This window comes from Callorhinchus milii, unplaced genomic scaffold (genome assembly GCF_018977255.1).
Source record: "Callorhinchus milii isolate IMCB2004 unplaced genomic scaffold, IMCB_Cmil_1.0 Scaffold14, whole genome shotgun sequence".
Classification (NCBI taxonomy): Eukaryota; Metazoa; Chordata; class Chondrichthyes; order Chimaeriformes; family Callorhinchidae; genus Callorhinchus; species Callorhinchus milii.
The window spans coordinates 16,613,278-16,626,084 of NW_024704755.1; the positions used below are offsets into that span (position 1 = coordinate 16,613,278).

The 12,807-nt window shown below is 47.7% G+C and overlaps 1 protein-coding gene across 1 annotated transcript in view; it reads left to right on the forward strand.

The window, feature by feature from the left end:
• Nucleotides 1-12,807, forward strand: part of vac14 (vac14 homolog (S. cerevisiae)) — a 142,820-nt gene that overhangs the window by 86,416 nt on the left and 43,597 nt on the right. The window contains exons 16-17 of the mRNA XM_042340298.1: nt 6,793-6,967; nt 9,759-9,877. Coding sequence (XP_042196232.1) covers nt 6,793-6,967; nt 9,759-9,877 — 294 coding nt within the window. The remainder of the gene's footprint in view (nt 1-6,792; nt 6,968-9,758; nt 9,878-12,807) is intronic.

A 12,807-nucleotide genomic window follows, 5' to 3' on the forward strand; every position in this document is an offset into this window, starting at 1 on the left:
GGGGAGTGGGGTTGATCAGGGCTATGGGGAGAGAGCGGGGGAGTGGGGTTGATCAGGGCTATGGGGAGAGAGCGGGGGAGTGGGGTTGATTAGGGCTATGGGGAGAGAGCGGGGGAGTGGGGTTGATCGGGGCTATGGGGAGAGAGCGGGGAGTGGGGTTGATCGGGGCTATGGGGAGAGAGTGGGGGAGTGGGGTTGATCGGGGCTATGGGGAGAGAGTGGGGGAGTGGGGTTGATCGGGGCTATGGGGAGAGAGTGGGGGAGTGGGGTTGATCAGGGCTATGGGGAGAGAGCCGGGGAGTGGGGTTGATTTGGAAGCTCTTTTCTCCAGTAGCCTGTTTTTCTGTGACAATCTGAGACTCTGTGCCCCTGTTTGTACCAGTACCTGAACGTGTGTTTGCCAGTACCACTCAGAATAACCTTTAGAGAGTCCTACTGTGCACACCGCAGAGCGCTTAGCAAAGCAAACTCCGGCAAAATTAAACTTTGAGGTCACAGTGAGGGCAGCATCAAGCTGGGTCTGTGTGCTGGAGTCTTTGTACTCGTGGTGATCCACTGCGCAGCGATAATGCTGCATTTAATGCGAGTGCGGAGCCCACAGCGCTGGGCTATTAAATGCCAGCATTGCGTTGGGGTAGGATCAGTCAAGCGAGAGAAATCTACCGCAGCTTCCACTGGGCCTGAAATTGCACCTTGTCTTAATCTGTATTTCATTTAGACATCATCCAGTTCTGGGAAACATAAGAACCAGATCTAAAATGCCTTTCAGAGTTGTTTTTTTTAAATTCTGAACGCGCTTATTTTTAAGAAGACCAAATGGACTGATGGGCTAAGATGAGTTGGAATTTGGGGCTGAGTGAGTGAGCACACTTTGTCCCGTGCGTGGTACAGACCAGGCAATGCTCGGTGTTAGTGGAATAAGCTACGAGCAGCGAGGAGTTTAATGCTCTCCAAGAGATAACTTTAAGGTAAAAGATGACCCAGGCTGACCCCCCCCCCCCCACCCAAAAAAAAGGCTATGACAACCAATTTGCACACAGCTATATCTCACCCCCAGTGAAATGAATGACCAATTTAGCCAGAAGTCTGTGACCAGGACACCAGGACAAGAGAGAAACTCCCTTCTCTTTCGGAATAGCGCCGTGGGATCTCTAACGTACACCTGAGCAGGCAGACAGGACCTTGGTCACAGCCGTCACAGCTGTTCTTATTTGTTTGCAGAGAATGAGGAAGGTGATTTATCTGTTAGTGTGATTTAATGTATTCGTCTCTGTCTCAGGTGGATCTATCAATCAGTCAGAATGAATTTTCTCTCTCTCTCTCTCTCTCTCACTCACATACACTCGCCCCCCCCCCGTTCCCCCCCATATATAAAAACACACACACTGTTCTCTGTTTCTCTTCACATTTTTTCTCTCCTTTCTCTCTCTCTCTCTCTCTCTCTGTATTTTCACTAGGTCTCTCTCTCTTCCTTTTTTTTTCTTTCTCTCTCTCTCTTCCGTCTCACTTGGGACGCTATGGTTTGAGGGAGGAAAGCCTGCAGCGTGCTCTCTGTGCCAGATTTCCCCAGGCGCCATTGGTAAATGACATTAGTGAACGTGACAGGACATTCAGTCAAATTAGGGAGAATTGCTATAAAGAGGATGTGTGCACGCGTGTATGTATGGGTGTGCGTGCTCATGTGTACGTGTGCATGTGTGCATGCACATGTATGTGTGTGTGTACATGCATGTGTGTGTGTGCGTGCACGCACCCCTGCGAGCGAGCGCAGTTGGTTTCACTCTGCGCCTCTAATCACAGAACAACCTTTATCCCGAGGAGGAAAGGGGTAAAGCTTTACAGTGTATCCTGTAAGGCGCTTTAAGACGTCTCGAAGATATGATAAGGCACCATATCGAATGCAAGGATTATTATTAAACTGCCCGCTGACCCTGGTCCCAACGTGGATGTCGTTTGTTATGTGTTAAACATTAAGATGAACAAAGATCTCTCTCGATCCTGTTTGTCACACTTGTCAGCCCTATATTTATTATTACAGGGTAGTGCAGTAGTTAGAGCGCTCGCTTTGCAAGCGAGAGTCCTGGGTTCAATTCCCGACAGAGGGCGAAACCTTACTCCACCCGCCTGATAATAATCTCTCAAGAAAAAATAATAATAAAATTGGGCACTTCAATCCACGACTGTTTGTGGGACGCTGCTGTGCGCAATTGACTGCTGCGTTTCGCCTACAAATATACAGTCAATTCACTTTACAGTATATTCTGTGAAGCGCTTTGAGACGTCTTGAAGACGTGATAAGGCGCTGTATGAAATGCAAGGATTATTATTATCATTATTTTAGCTCCGATTTCCAAGTCTTTTCTCATATCCTTGCATTTTTTGATGTAACGAGAAGATTTTAATTCCTGTGATCTCATGCACGATATCTGTGGATAGGTGCTTGTTGTGTGGATAAGGTGACTTTGAGTTTGAACACCAATGAGGCAGCGAATGTTGAAAATTCACAGCAGCCGTTGAGCATTAAGAATCTCCTGGCCTCAACCACTTTTCCTGTTAATTAATTACCTTCTGTGTAAAGCGGTATTCCCTGGTGTCTCTCCTGCAATTGTCCTTCACGTCCCTGTGTTTTTTTTTGCTTAGCCGGGGTGTCCAACACATGCAAAAATCTCTGTGGCTAAGAGGATCCAAACCAAACGGTGAATTCCCGGGTATTGGAATCGAATGTTTACCTATTTCCAGAGACTATTAGGCTCAAGTGGGCAAGTGCCAAGGCTTGGGGACACCAGATCGTGCCTCTTAATAGCATTCACACTGGTAGCCCTTGCATCGAGCAGCGTGAGCATCATCTCTGGGTCAGATCTGAGCGCCACTGATTGTGGAGTCCTTTAGCTTAGTGGTTAGAGCACTTGCCTTGCAAGCGATAGGACCTGGGGTTAATTACTAGATAGGGCAAAACTTTGGTCAAGTTTCCTTACTCCACACGCTTCTGTTTACCTAGGAGTAAGTAGGAATCCAGTTATTAATCGATTGGCTGATCGCTTTTCCGGGGTAATAATTCCTTCAAAACAAAAATAACTTTAAAGAAGTAGTGGTGATTTGGTCACGCAATCCACGACTGTTTGTGGGACACTGCTGTGCACAATTGGCTGCCGCGTTTCGCCCATAAAATACACAGAGGCAGAGGCTGAGATGAAGAGCTTCCCTCGAGGATAGACAATAAATGTAGACCTGTATTTTGATCCAAGCCAATTCCTATCCTCGTTGGCCTTTATGACTGGCCTCCCCACTCCGGGGGCATGGGGAAGGACAGACCTCAAAAGCAAGAAATTATCTCGACAAACTGTGTTTACTGCCCATAACCATGGAGGGAAAAATCTAATTTGTTAGAAAAAAAGATGACCGTTATTCAGTGAGTTCTTAGCCACCATTCCCTGTCACGCTCTCCCAAGCTCCACAAATGTTCTAAATGGAGCTCTCCTTCCAACAGTGCCTTCAGCTATCTCCAGGTTGCCCTCATGCCTCGCTCAGTGGCCCTTCTTCCCGTTGTCAAGTGCTTTTTAAACGTTACTTTCACTGAAATGCCCTGAATGAACCCAGGCTTATCTGTGCCGTGCAGTTTGCATGTTTAAGATCGTCTTTGTGTATTACGTGAGAGAAAAATAGCTTAAAATTCTGATGGGTCGGAACTAGAGTAGAATATTGAGCCTTGTGCAGTCTCCCTTCCCCCTCCTTCCCTGTTTCTCTTGGTCAGTTCTGGCTCCCTCCTTTCTCTCTGAGCTTCTGTTCTCTGTTACAGCGAAGGCATTCATACCCTTGTTGCTCACAGCCATTTTGTCTTGCTGGGACACGGACAGAGCCGGCCAGTTGCCGGGCAACCACTCTTCCAACTCAGTGCTCCCTCCAGTTGCTGATGACTGCTGGCAGCGAGGAATGGTGTCCCCCAGACAGCCATTCACAGCTCCGCCTGATTTATTATGGTGCTTTACCCAGCGCCACAATCCAGCCGCTGGTTCAGGTTAAATCAGACAGTCTGAGGAGGCAGACCTGCTGCCTGAGGTGGAACAAAACAGTGCAGTCTACACCGTACATAGATCCCAGCTGCCACCGGTGAAACTCTTAGCCATTTCACCAGGTACATCCTGCACTTTCAGCGCAGTGCACTGTGGACAGGGCTCCTGTTAGCCCTACAGTCAAAGCCCTGACTAACGACTAGGGTGGGCCTCGTTGGAGAAGCGACAACAACAACAACAACACAATGACGTGTGTACAGCGCCTTTCTCGTTGGGAGGACGTCCCAAGGCCCTGGACAGACAGTTACGGACCCGAGCTGTGTGTCGGAGTGGGGGAGGGTGGAGGATAGGGGGGAAGCAGGGAGATCGAAAGTATGGTTGAAGAGGAGGGTCTTGAGGTGGGTCTTGAAGGTGGCGAGGGAGGGGGCGAGACGGAGAGACTGCGGGATGGAGTTCCAGAAGGTGGGGGCAGAGTGGCGGAAGGTCCACCCGCTGACAGTGGGGCAAGCAAGGTGGGGGAGTGAAGCAGGCCGGAGCCCGCTGAGCGGGGGGAGCGGGCAGGGTGGTAGGGGGTTAGGAGGTCACAGAGGTAGTGGGGAACGAGACCGTGGAGGGCTTTGAAGGTGAGGACCAGGATCTTGAACTGTATCCTCTGTGTGATGGGAAGCCGGTGGAGTCGGGTGAGGATGGGGGTGATAGGGTCACGGAGCCTGGGGGGGGAGAGGACACGGGCTGCAGAGTTCTGGATGATCCGCAGCCTGTGGAGGGAGGAGTTGGGGAGGCCAACAAGCAGTGAGTTTGCATAGCAGCAGGAAAGCTTGCCAGACAGCGCTCTCAATGGCAAGCTATGCGGGTTTAGGTGGTTAGACTTCAGCAGTTATCCCAACACAGACTCTGGGGTCCCCCAAGCCTTGGTTCTTGCCAACCTGTGCCTAATACTTTCCAGAATTACGTAAGCAGGGTACACCCCTCCAGGGAGAGAGAGCACATTCCATTCCAACAATCTATCTCTGGGATTTCCATGTGTAGGTGGGATTTATGGAAGTCTCAGATCAGTTTGGAGACTCTTAAGCAACGGTGATGGGTTTCCGCACGTGTCAGACACCCGGCTGAGCAAACAAAAAGATTCAGGGCAGTGCCTTCAGCGCACAAAGAATCAATGTGCGGCCAGACTGTTGGTGGGCAAACTGTGTCTGATGGAAGGCAAGTTAAAGTGGGTGTATTGGAGAATGTTTAAACCATTCGTACGCTCAACACCTGGCCTGATGTACTGGCTCTTTTCCCTCTCAGCTCACTGCTGTCTTATAATGCACACCAGGTCGATTTCCTTTATAGAATTCACTATATGTAAAGTTGGGTGCAGAGCTTCTCCTCACACTGCGGTGACTCTGGGTTTCAGAGGGTATCCAGAACCTTTATGTGGTTACATCTAGCTCCTTCTCTCCCCTCCCCATCAGCTCGGTGTAGAGCTACACCACTGTTAAACTCTCCAAAAGTCTATCCTGTGTGAAGGCCACTATATAAATGCAGGTGTGGTAGTTCTCAGCAAAAGAGCAATTTCAGGACAGAGTAACTCCTGAATGGGATGAGTTGATCAGGAAGAAGTTGATCAGAAACAGAGTCAAGGATTACTTCTTTGTCCATGCTTTTGGTCATCTTTCACCTCCTCCTCCCCCCTCCTCCTCCACTACAACCTCTTCACCTTCCCCCTAACCCTCCTCGGCTCGCGGGCCAGACAGCTGTGTAAAGCGCTTTGAGACGTCCTCCTGATATGACAGACACAATATGTAAGCTGTATTGTATTGTGATGGAGTCACAAATGAAAACCTCATGAAAATAATAATAATAGTCCTTGCATTTGATATAGCGCTTTATCACGTTGTCAAAACGCTTCACAGAATATTCTGTAAATTGAATTGACTGTATATTTTGTGGGCGAAACGGGGCAGCCAATTGTGCACAGTGATTCTTATGAGAGAATGGAGTCCAAAACAGTGGGTTAATGGCTCTTTCAACACTGGTTCCGGCCCCATTGACGTCACTGGGTGTGTTTGGATAGAGTTGTGTGATTGACATGTTGTATATTAGTGATAGGCAAACCCAGTCAGGGATTGCGGTGTTGAGGACTCTAGTTCTAGAGAATGTAGACCTTCTGTCCACAGCACAGGATGTTAATGGTGGTCTAGAGGCGTCTCCATGCTTGGCCAAGCCTCCAGGGTGCAGCAGAGCGGTGTGGACACTGAAAGGCAACAGAATTCACTGACAAAATTGGGGAGAGGGGGAAGGAATTCCCAGACGCACACGGTTTATCTGAAGCATGTGGTGTGTAGAAGATTGTCCCTTGCGTGTTCCTGTGCCCTGTGTTCCTACCTTCCCCCTCCCCTGAGCATCTCCATTGAAACATCAGAGGGTGTATTTAGTATATGCTAATAATAATAATTTGGTCACTCAATCCACGACTGTTTGTGGGACGCTGCTGTGCTCAATTGGCTGCCGCGTTTCACCCACAAAATACACAGTCAATATACTTTACAGACGCTTTGAAACGTCTCAACGACATGATAAGGTGCTATATTCACATTATCTCATGGGGACCCTGATGAGTGAAGCCTTGCTCCTAGCCCAGGGTGACAGTAGCTCTGCCCCAAACTAGGATAAACTCACTCAGTGCAGCCCACAGGATTGGATCCGGGGCCGTGCCGGTATATGTTGCTGTTTCGCTGAGCTTCATGACCGAATCCTTTCAATTGACTCTTCCTTTTCTCTTGTTTCTCGTCGCCAGACAGTTGTGCCTGCTATTGAACGCTGAGAACATTTTCCATTCCATGGCTGAGATCCTGCTGCGGGAAGAGGACCTGAAGTTTGCCTCCACCATGGTGCAAACACTCAACTCCATCCTGCTCACCTCCACCGAGCTCTTCCAGCTCCGCAACCAGCTGAAGGACCTGCGGACCACGGTGAGGAACAGGGCGCAGGGCAGGGGAGGAAAGGGAAGGGAGGGCAGAGGAGGGAGAGGAGAGGAGGGGGTTAGGGTAGAGGAGGAGAGGGCAGGGGCGTTAGGGAAAAGCAGGAGAAAGAGGGGAGGTCAGAAGAGGGAGGGGAGTGAGTGGAGGTTCAACGAGGCTAATGGAGGGAAGGTAGGGAAGAGCAGGGATGTTAGGGCATGTTAGGAGGATATGCAAGGCGGGGAGGGTAGGGCAGGGGGGTAGGGGAGGGCAGGGGAGAGACGGTATGGCAGTGGGGGTAGGAAGGGGAAGGCAGAGCCATTCCACACCTGCGACCACAGCAGCTGGGATGTGGGATCTGGCAAAGCCGGAGCAAACTCTTTAACTGTCAAGTGCCTTGGGACATTGTTCCAACGTGAAAGGCGGCATATAAATGTAATTTGTTGTTGTTGAGCACCTTAGTCATTCTCTTCACAGCCATTGGTGGCACATTGTAAACAAATCAGCTGCTGCAGACACTTACACCTACAAATACAGCCACAAAACATTACAACAACAACAAAATTACATTTATATAGCGCCTTTCACGTCGGGAGGACGTCCCAAGGACCTTGACAGTTAAAGAGACTCTATCCTACGTGAGAGACGCTATATAAATGTAAGTTGTTGTTGTTATATTAAATGCAAGGACTATTTCTATTTAACCATGATGATGGCTATCAATCCAGAATATTATATGATTTATATTTGGCCTAGTATCTGCAACTTTACTTTCTAATCTGGCAACAACAATAATTTGGACTTGCTCAGCAACCTCCATTTAGGAGAACGACTCAAAGCCCTTTACAGATAGTCTGGGCTGGGTGGGAGCGGAGGAGGCCAAAGACATAGAGAGAGATTTTCAGACGGTTTTTGCTGTATTATTAACCCTCAGGAATCCTGGAGCATTCTCCAGAGAAACCCGCCAACACTGCTGTGTAATTGCTGAGGTGTTGTTTTGCTGTAAGGGCAGATTGCTCTATTTCCACACAACCCTCCTTGCGTCAACGCCTCAGGGCGATCAGTGCTGCCTTTCATAATAATAATACTAATATTAATCCTAGTATTTGCTTTAGCGCCTTATCACTTCATGGAGACGTCTCAAAGCGCTTCACCGAATAAAACTGAAAAGTGGAATGACTGTGTATTTTGTGGGCAAACGAGGCAGCCAGTTGCGCACAACAGTGTCCCACAAACAGTCAAGGATTGAGTGACCAAGTTCTTTTTTAAAACACCGGCACAGACTAGTTGGACTGAATGGCTGTATTCTATGTAATGCTACGTGATCCAGTTTTCTCCCTCACTTGCTGAATGGTGATCATTCCTCTCAGACGATCTGCCATACCTGAGCTGTTCTACATAACAACAACAACAAGAAGATCACACTTGTATAGCCCTTTCACGTCGAGAGGACGCCCCAAGGCGCTGGACAGTGTGCAGCATTTCAGACCCGAGTTGGGATCAGGGGGGGAGAAGGGAGGGGAGGGGAACTGGGGTCTGTCAGGACAGCAGTGGTCCTGGAGTTGAGGATGGCGGCAGAAAGATAGAGTTGGGTGTCATCCCCATACATATGGAAGTTGACCCCATGTCTGCGGATGATATCACCAAGGGGGAGCATGGAGATATTAAAGATAACAATAATAATCTTTCCATGCAATACAACACCGATAACCTCAAGCATCTCAATGCCCCACAGGGAATTGCAGTCAAGTGTAGCTGCTGTATATTTGTTGGGGAACATGATGGGCAATTTGCAATGGGCAAGCTCCCTCCTCTTCACATTCTTCCATTCTTATTGTTTGAGCCTAGATGCAGGCTATTCAACTTCGGACACCACCCCCACCACCCCCCACACACACCAACACTCTCCACTGACAAGGGATTAGAGGTCATGAGATCAGGATCAAGACACCTGGCTAATTTTGTTCAGTTTCTTTCCACAACAACAACAACAAAATTATATTTGTATAGCGCCCTTCATGTCGGGAGGACATCCCAAGGAAAAGACGCAAAAGCCCACTGCAGAAGCCCATAATATTAGTTACCTCAGCACAGACCAGGGATGGAACCTGGTCTCTTTTCGGTCTTCTTGGGAAAGCGGAGGTTGCACTTTCAGTCAATGCAGCCCGAAACTCTGGAACACTCTCCCTCAATCCCTCCGCCTTGCCCCCTCTCTGTCATCAAGTTCTTGTTGTTGTTGTTGTTGTATGGCTCAGCAAAGCTAGGAGGGTGGGGCATAAAGGAGCCCTTGGGGATGTGTCTCCAATTTGTGGAGTTGAGTGATCTACTTCCATGACTTGCTTCGCAAGCGAGAGGACCTGGGTTCAATTCCCGGGCAGGGTGAAACCTGGGGCATGTTTCCTTACCCCACACACCTCTGCTTACCCTGCAGTAAATTGGAACCCGGTTGTTATTCAATTGGTGAATCGCTTTTCCAGGGAGTAATAATCCCTTCAAAAAAATAAATAATTTGATCACTAAATCCATGACTGTTTATGGGACACTGCTGTGCGCAGTTGGCTGCCCATAAGATATACAGCCATTACACTTTACAGTATATTCTGTGAAGCCCATTGAGACGTCTTGAAGTTGTGATAAGGTGCTCTATCAAATACAAGGATTAATACTGTTATTATTATTATTATGGTCACATTTTACAGCTAGGTATCTGTGACCCTGTGGAAGGTTATACATAGCTGTAATTGGTGGTTGATGTTTAACAAGTTATTTTTCTGAATTTGTTTTTCTCGGGTCTTCTCCGCAGGAAAGCTGCAGTCTCTTCTGCTGCTTGTACCGCTCCTGGTGCCATAACCCAGTGGCCACGGTCTCGCTGTGCTTCCTCACTCAAAACTACAAGCACGCCTACGATCTCATTCAGAAATTGTATCCTTTTTGCTTAAACGGGCAGTGCCTCTGTTTAAACAGAGGACAGCAGTGCTGGGTGCAAATTGCCTTTTCAGGTACGTCTCGTGCACTTTGGATGCTATGTGTAACTTCAATACCACCTACATAATGCAATAGGGATTACAGTATGACAACAGATGTGATGTTATGGCCTTGTTCTTTTTTATTGTGTAAACCAAGTGTAGGACAGACTGAGGGCAGGGAATCCTCCCATTCAGCTCTTGTTAACCCTGCAAGTCAAAGCCCTGGCAGGTAGGGTGATCCTAGCTGGAAAAGCAACAGGAACGCTTGCCAGACAGTGATATGTGGTTTTAGCTGGTCAGACTCCAGCAGTTACCCCAACGCACACTCTGGGGTCCCCAATCCTTGGCTCTTGCCAACCTGCGCCTAATACTTTCCGGAATTAGGTAAGCAGGATGTGTCCCTCTAGGGAGAGAGAGAGAGCACCTTTCATTCCAACAACCTATCTCTGGGATTTCCATGTTAGGTGGAATGCATGGAATTCTCAGCAAGGTTTGGAGACTCTTGAGCATAGTGATGGGTTTCCGCATGTGTCAGACACCCAGCTGACCTCCCCAAAAAGTGTAGGAACAGTACCAAGACTGAGAATAGGAGAGAAGACTACAGGAATCGAGAAGCAGAGGTTAGTTGGTATAGTATTAAAAGCTGGAGATTGTAGAAAGAAGAGAAGACTGAGGCAGGTGAATTCCGCTGCCTTAAATTCCTGGGAATGATTGCGTTGGGAATAGAGGATGGTTTGGGGATTTCTGATCTCAACACAGCAAGAATGCAGTGAGGAGGACCAGTATTTGACGTTTGGGCAGGTGTGAGAGAGAAAGGTTAAGTGGAGAAATTGACATAGCAAAATTGATAGTCAAGGGACAGTTCCAAAGAGAGCCTTTGGAGCTAAGGGCTGGAGTGTTTGGAATCTGGGAGGGAAGGAAAAGACTAGTGCATGTTTCTCAATGAATCGATCATTCCAGGAAGTAACTGAGATGTGCAATGGATTATTGTCTCCTGTAGCTGCAGTACAAATCTATCAGTGAGCACCACAGCCCAATGTCAGGCGTAGGCCAGGGGTATCAGGGCAGCAGGGAATCAAAGCTTGTTATCTGAACACTCACATCCATTTAAACAGCAGCACATGGCACACAGTAAGGCAGCTATAAATCCTGCCAGCAGCTCATCAATAGGAGGCCAGCCTTAAAACTGAGGCTGATATGTCAGTTTCATTAATTTTAGTTTAAAGTTGGATAGGTACCGTGTGTGTGTGTGTGTGTGTGTGTTTATGTGTGTGTTTGTGTCTGTGTGTGTGTTTGTCTTGTGTGTTTGTGTCTGTGTGTGCATGCGTATGAGTGCATCAGTGTGTGATTACAAAAGTCCACAAGAATTTGTGCTTATACAGCAACTTTCACTTTGGGCAAAATGTCTCAAAGCGCTTTACACCAAGACTGAGTGGGAGCTTGAGGTAAGGGGAGGGCCAAAGGTGCAATCAAAGAGATTTTTTGATGAGTTTTGAAAGAAACATCAAAGACCCACAAAAGGACCTTCTAGTTCACAGTGCAGGCTGAGACTCGCACACAGTGCTGGGGGACCGCCACATTGTTGAAGGTGCCATCCTTCAGAGGAGATGTTAACCCAAGATCTTATCTGTGCCTGCTCAGAACGATGTTAAAAATCCTAGGGCTTTATTTGAACAGAGAATGGAGTTTCCGATACAGTTTACATTTATTACAGAACCTTTCACGTCGGGAGGTCATCCTACAGCACGGTTTCTCTCGGTGTCCTCACAAACAGTCCTCCGAATATGTTGGTCATTTACTTAATGGCTGTTTGTGAGACATCGCTGTGTGCAAATTGGTTGCCTTGAGCAGTGGGAGAAATACAGTAAAATGTATCTCTGCGATGGTTTGAGTAATAGCCTTTCTTACACCAGAATGGGAATGGTTTGAAGCAGACAGTAGAGTGATAGAAACCAGAGTGCATGTTATACGTAGCTTACGTTAAGTAAAAGCCTGTGTGTTGCCGGTGTGGTGATTATTGTTCTGTGATGTCCGATCCTATGTGGAGAACCTTTATTCTTTTTTTGTTAAAAAGAAATGCTTCTGTTTGAACAAACGACGTGTTACACTGCAAACAGTCCCGTCTACTGTCGGGCTGACACACTGCAGAGTGTACACTTCCCAGCTCTCATTGAAGGCCAGAGACCAGACCACAATTGGCAAAAGAATGTGTGGTGGATTCCTCAGCGAGCCAGATAGAAAAAACATCAGCACCAGCAGCTGCTCAGTGTATTTTATCCTCTCCATTTATAGCCAAAAGCTCGGTGTGAAACTCCTGCCACTTCATTCACTCGGCCTGTGATTACAGGAGTAAGCTACGGTCAATCCACGACTGTTTGTGGGATGCTGCTGTGAGCAATGTGAGCAATTGGCTGCCGCGTTTCACTCACAAAACATATAGTCAATTCACTTTACAGTATTTTCTGTGAAACGCTTTGAGACATCTTGAAGCTGTGATCAGGGGCTATATCAAATGCAAGGATTATTATTATTAGCTGCACTGCCTGTAAGACAGAGCCTTAGATTGCTTTCCGCACCTTGCATTGCATCCACCCAGATTCCTAATTATGGAATTAATATCCCATATTTGCAATGAGATGTTTTTATAGCAAACTATATCTCACATTGTTAAAGACAGGTTGTTGTGAAGTGCCTCTCATGGTATTTTAATGGCCGCACTAAAGCTTAATCCAAGCAGTTAGATCAGAGTGTGACAAGTGGAAAAATCCAGCGCGCCAAGCGATACAGTGCAAATACAGCCTGGAATGTGCTCACCAGCCTCCGCGGGCTCCGGCAGTAAAAACACAGACTTGGTGAGCTTTGTCAGGGTTACTCTTGAGTGCTTGC